Below are 6,775 nucleotides of genomic sequence, written 5' to 3' on the forward strand. Positions count from 1 at the left end.
TTCCTGCGAGCTGATTTGCTGACCCGTGAAATCTGGATTGTTTCTACTGTCTCCCCTGGCTGGTAAGTTTCGAACTAGCATCTGCAAGCTTGCTTCAAAACCATGACAAGCGTACTCAATTGCTTCTTTGAATCTATAGGTTTCCTACAAATGACAGTAAGTTTGTAAGTAGTTTTCTCAGCAAATTTTTTTTGTACAGAAGTAATAAATTTGCAGGTAATGATACATCCTATAGAATTTGAACTAATGTTTGCAAATTTTTTTTGTTAAAATTAGTGCAGATGTTTTTTCCTAGAAAAGTTGGTTGAAATTGCTGTCACTCTTGTATAATTGGGAAAAAATGTATGTCTTATTCTACTAGTGGTGTTTGAAAACATGGAACATTGGAAAGCAGAAAAAACAATGGTAAAAAAATTTGCAAAAATTAATCCTCTGATGGTAACATTCGACCTCAATGCGTACATGTTATTTTCAGATGGAAGTTGTATTCAACTTTAGTAAGGGTGTTATTTTCTAGGGTGAGACGTAAAAAGAGTAAGAAAATGTTGTTTCATGCTTACTTGCGCTGTGCATGTAGATGGCACATTATGTCTGATGAACCTATCAATAACATCCGGGTCTGCAAAAAGTATCGTTTGCCCCCCAGTATACGCTTCTGGTTTGACATCTTCAAACTCTTCTTCATTCATGTCACCATACTTCCATTCATCATTGGCACGTTCTTCAAAATGTGTGTTGTCTTCATCATGTCCGAGTGTATGTGACTGCTCCATAGATTCATCCCTATCAGTGGACCCATCGCTTAGGTTGTTCACTTTATCCTGCCCATGAGCTTCTGAATGTTCGACAGATACATCTCTTTCAGTTGATTCAGATGCACATGTGTACGCATATTCAGGTTTCAACTTCAGATTCATAGACAGAGAGGAACATATATCAGAGAACAATCATATGTTTTGGTTGAAAAGGCAAAAAAAAACTACAGTTAAACTACATATGCTATTTCTGTAAGTTTTTACCGGTGCATTGCCGAACGAACCATCAGGTCGTGTGTCCTGCATAATAGCTTTCCTGACCATTGCGTTGGTCCAAACTGAAACAAGCGTCCCTTCATCACTGATATCCATATCATTTAGTTGCAATGAATCTAGGTATTTGACCTGTAACAGATGTAAAAGGGAAATCTATAAGGAAAAGAGGACATTGTTTCCAGGCATGAAAATAATATCATCAATGGAAATGAAGAATAGGAGCAGAAAGAAGTTACCATGATGTACAGCATGCATGACTTTAGGATTGCCTTTTCTGAACTTGACTGAGTTGCTTTCTGGATCATAGTTATCACAAACTTGCACACATTGAGATTTTTTGCTTGTTTGATGTGAATAAAAGAAGAGTATATCCTTGGACTAATGCGTACACCTATAGTAGGAGCTAGAACGGAGCACATCCCATAAATTATGAACAATCTTAGGTACCGGCTGTCAGCTTTCTTCATTGTGAGAAGTTTCTTTTCTAAAGCTTTGATAGTTGGTTGGTGCTTTCCTACAACTCCAATTTCTTCACGCATGAATTTTATTGCATCTGAATTGAGATCGTAGGACACTTGTAACTTGCCACGCGGGACACCTATAACCTTTTGTACGGATTCTTCAGTGATAGGGATTGAACCTCTCCCAGGGAAGACCAAACTGCACGATGCTGAATCAAAGCTTTCCATCAGAAACTTGCACAATTCAGGTTGCAGTTTCGAACATTTGATATCCAATAAACCACCATAATCTGCATTCCTAATCATTGTCATCTGATCAGCTGTAATGCCAGGATATAACCTCACTAGCTTCATAGGGGATGCACGCTGTAGTAATTTCTTCCTCTTCACCTAGAACAAATGCCAAAAAAAACCCTTTAAGTAAACTGGGAAAGGACATTATACATGTTAATACTGTCTATGTTATACTTGCCAAATTTAATGATATTGTTTTAAGAGACAACTTGTAATTGGAAAAAGGAATACAATATGTTTATGAATTTGCAGAAATTGCAAACTACCGCGGTAAAAGCATGCTGTATTGGGTATGAATGATTTTACATTTTAATGAGAATGCAAATAGCAAAAAAAGAATATATTAGGACTTACTGAGAAACATGTACATCCTGTCATCCACGAGAGGAAAAACATCTAGTAAAAAATGATGAAGATGTACTACAAAGTTGTAGATTCTTTATCTCACCTTCACAGGTTTTACTTCTTCCTCAACAACATTTGTTTCATTTTGTTTTTGAGTTTCTTGAACAACATTCACTTCATCGCGGACAGCTTCAACAGATACATCTACTTCACTTGGTAGGTCACAATGAAATCCTGAAACCTTGTGCTTCAATGTAAGCTTCTTGCGCATAAGGCTTAGTTTACTGTGTTTTTTGCCGGACTTGTTTTTCCTATGACTACTTGACTTTGTCATTGATGCCTGTTGAAAATTAAACAAGGTGGAAGTTATTATGGGAAGAAAATAACAAATGTCCACACAGATGTAGATGTCATTTAGCAAAAAAATGTTACTGAGACAATGGTGCACTGATGTCACATATATGGCAGAAGGTTTGAAAACATGTTTCTGAATCAAATACACAAAATTTGCTAAAAAGGCGTTGCAAAAACAACACATTATGGCATCGCAAAAAACCTAACTAACCAGATAGCAACAACCTCAAAAATAAAAATTGCAGTAGCATGTTATAGAAACATCTGAATCATTATTATGGAAGTTATTATGGCATGTTATAGTAAATCCTAAAAAATTCCATGCACAAGGATGTTATAGTAGCAAAAATCACATTTGGTACCAGATGTTGCACACACAGAACAAACCTGCACTAGGATGTTACATGCGGTATAAAAACCCTGTACACCATTGCTCATCCCTCAGTGACCACAAAAACCTCAGTGACCACACAGTAAACATCCTCAAAAAAATTCCTGCACTAAGATATCATAGCACGAAAATTGCTACCACATGTTGCACACAACCCACTAGAGGACATCACAAAAAAAACCTAAGTAACCACACAGTTACATCCTCAAAAATTCCCTGGACTACAATGTCATAGCACTAAAATTGCTACCATATGCTGCACACAAACCTCATTAGGACATCACAAAAAAATCCTATGTGACCACAGAGTAACATCCTCAAGAAAATCACTGCATTAGGATGTCATACCACAAAAATTGCTATCATATGATGCACAAAAAACACATGAAACATCACACAATCCTAACTGCCAACACAGTAACATCCTAAAAAATCAAATGCACTAGGATGTTGCCCAGAAAATCACATCCTCAAGAAAAATCCACTGCATTAGGATGTCATACCACAAAAATTGCTATCATATGATGCACAAAAAACACATGAAACATCACACAATCCTAACTGCCAACACAGTAACATCCTAAAAAATCAAATGCACTAGGATGTTGCCCAGAAAATCACATCCTCAACAAAAATCCACTGCATTAGGATGTCATACCACAAAAATTGCTATCATATGATGCACAAAAAAATACATGAAACATCACACAAATCCTAACTGCCCACACAGTAACATCCTAAGAAAACAAAATGCACTAGGATGTTGCCCAGAAATCACGAGTACCTTACTGTGGCGAAGACAGAGGAAATCGCGTCGAGCGTGTTGTCGGAGAGAGGACGATGTACTAGACCACTTGCGCAAGCACGAAGAGTAGATCGACGGAGAAGGATGTCACCTGACAAAACCAGATGTGAAAAACAAAGCAGAAACGAAGATCCGGGCACTGATGCGGGATGAGCAAAGGGAGTGGAGCGCAAAACCAACCTAGGACGAAATCAGACTACGGCGAGTAATAAACCGTCCACGGCGACTCCGGCGACCACTCCTATCGGCCAGAAACGAGAACCACACGAGAACCACGGCGAAGTATGGCACCCCCCCTGAGAACCCGAGGAGAGAAATTAGAAGCAAGGAAAAGGTGCGCGACGGTGCGGAAGAGCAATCGAAGTAGGCGTAGGCTGACCTGATGCGAAAAATAGTCTCCGGCGAGTAAGATCCGTTGCCGGCGACCGCAATCGCCGGATTTGGGGACGAGGCGGAGCACCAGGACGACCACATCCGAGGACGGAGGAAGACGAAATGAACTCGCTCCCGACAGGCCTCAATTAATTTCGAAAAAAAAATTTGATGCTACGGGCACGCGACGACAGAGACTGCACGTGGGTCCCCACCAGGTGCGCGTTGCGGAAAGCTCTGGACCATCGGATGCCAATCGCGTGGCCAGGAGCGCGAACTGACGTTAAGATACAGTCAGATCAGCTTAGAGATAGATTTTCCGGCATATATATCTTATCTAGTAATTTTTTTGGGCATCTTATCTTTTTTTTTTTTGCGAAACACAGTACAATTAAAGACGCTCATACATACGCGTACACACTCACCCCTATGAACGCACACACGCACACCCTACCCCTATAAGCACCTCCAAGAGACTGCGTTGAAGAACTGATCCGGCGGGTCTTGAGATTGACGAAGTCACCACAGGCGCCTCGCTGTCGACGATTTTTTTGGGCATCTTATCCAAACATGTTACTTTGTCGGGTCAAATGTCTCCAGCACTAGGTCAGGAGTAGAACATAGCCGAGCTGACGCTTGATGCGGACTTTGGGAGGTTAAATATACTTTACAAAAGGTTATTATTCTGCCTCTACATCCCCACTCTTTAACATTAGACTAAACTCGTTCATCGCCTATATATTTCCTCCTGGAACGTTAGTGTCCCACTTACATTTTCATCGCCGCTTCGTTTAATAGCATTATCTCTGAATGCGCAGAACAAGCATTGTAACTGACTCACCCCTGACGTAAGCTGTGCACTTGCAAAATTTTCCGTATAGTCCAAACTTTCGAAAGGGAAACCGAAGGCTGGCCCAGACCAATATTTCATCAAGTGAGACCGTGAGAGCGTGACGTCTCTTTTACCCTCCTCATCCGTCGCCCCCCGCCCCCAATGGAAACAATGGGCGATATTGCCACACAGGGATGGCGACCGGTAGGTACGCTGTCAATTGCTACCTTTGATTCGTGCGTACGTACGTAGACATGGACATGCCTTAGGATCAGATACATGTACAGTACAACAAACGGACCGTAGTATAGTTTGCAAAATCAAACACTGACCCAGGAGATCCCGTTGTTTATTCGATGACGTGTTGGTTCGTCTATGGGTGTATAGATAGATGAACAATGTCGTATGCTGACATGCTGTATGTATTATGTAGACGTCGCGCTCGCGTCTTTTTGATCGGCAGCGACCCCTGTGTCCGAAATGATTCCGGATTTCTGGCGCAAACCGTGCCAAATCTCGGGGTTTCAGGCGCACGACCACCACAAGCCACCCCTCGCGAGCAGACGACACGATGTCCCAGCACCTGGGTGAGTGACCCCCTCGCTCGTAGGCCGTTGCCATCACCATACCCCCAATAATTCACCGCCCACCGATCGCCTCCACCACCAGTAGCCAGTAGCCAGCGCCGGCCGCCAATAATAGGACCGCCCGGACGCCGATCCTGCCCACGGCACGCACGCTCTCGCTGGGCAGTGGCCACTGGCCGAGCCACCGCACGCTCCGACCGGCCATGTCCATGCGCGACCGCCGCTCCACCGCCGCCATGTCCCCGTCGCTCCGCCTCCTCGGCTTCCTCACCCAGCCTGATCGTGCCGCCGACGTCCAGGAGCTGGAGCTAGACGAGCGCGATGTGGTCTGGTCGTCGTCCTCGCCCACCTCCTACTCCCCGTCCTCCTCCATCTCCACCGCCTCCTCGCCGTCGCCCACGCCGTCCCCGTACAGCAACGGCCAGCGCTGGCCCCTCTCGTCCTCCTCCTCCTCCCGCGCGTTCCCCTCGGGCGGCGCCGGCCTGTCCGCGCTCATCGCCGACGAGAACAACCACTCGCCAACCGCAGCTATCCCTGCCGCGGCCCGGCGGGAGAAGCAGCGCCACCCGCAGCCGTTCCACCAGTCCGCGCCGGTCGCAGTTCCCGCCTGGTCCAAGGCGACGGCCGACAGGCGGCGCCGGGAGGCGGAGCAGGAGGCCGCGGACGAGGAGGACGGAGACGACGACGACGACGAGCCCGTGGTGCCGCCGCACGAGATGGCCGCGCGCCGCGCCGCGGCGGCCGCGTCCGTGATGGAGGGCGCCGGGCGGACGCTCAAGGGCCGCGACCTCCGCCGCATGCGCAACGCCGTGTGGCGCACCACCGGCTTCCTCGACCTGTGAAGAAGGATGCCCCGCCCGCCCGGCCTGCCCTTTGGAGGTTTCTCTCGATCGCTGCATGCCCACGTCACTCCAACCGGCGGTGCATTTCGTTACGGAAAATGTGGGGTCTTTTGTTGCTAATTAAGTTTTGGGTTCATCTAGGCGCGATATTTTGAAGGCTATTCGATGTGCTAGTAAATTGACAGGTGCTTTATGTGATGTTTTACCTACAAGTGAGCGACGCTGATCATATATATAAACCGGTTAACTACGGTTGGAGCTGCAGTAAACCTTGTTTTAGGACCTGTGCAATTCCTCCGTGGAAAAAGATGCTTACTTAGTTCCATTTTTAAGAGAAGAAAATGTTCGGAAAAGAACATCATTTTACAGTAAATTTACCGTGTGGTAGGCAAGTGCGACAGTGTGTATTTGTCTGTCATCGTGAAAAACAACATAAAATGTGTATATGCGACGATATCGGT

General features: G+C 45.3%; 1 protein-coding gene across 1 annotated transcript; it reads left to right on the forward strand.

Annotated features, from left to right (window-relative positions):
- Positions 1-5,479: 5,479 nt before the first annotated feature.
- On the forward strand, positions 5,480-6,490 carry LOC127335779 (uncharacterized). The gene has a single exon (XM_051362509.2). The coding sequence runs from the start codon at positions 5,676-5,678 to the stop codon at positions 6,312-6,314; it is 639 nt and encodes a 212-aa protein (XP_051218469.1). The 5' UTR covers positions 5,480-5,675; the 3' UTR covers positions 6,315-6,490.
- The last annotated feature ends 285 nt before the right edge of the window (positions 6,491-6,775 follow it).

Source organism: Lolium perenne, chromosome 2 (assembly GCF_019359855.2).
Source record: "Lolium perenne isolate Kyuss_39 chromosome 2, Kyuss_2.0, whole genome shotgun sequence".
NCBI classification, from domain to species: Eukaryota; Viridiplantae; Streptophyta; class Magnoliopsida; order Poales; family Poaceae; genus Lolium; species Lolium perenne.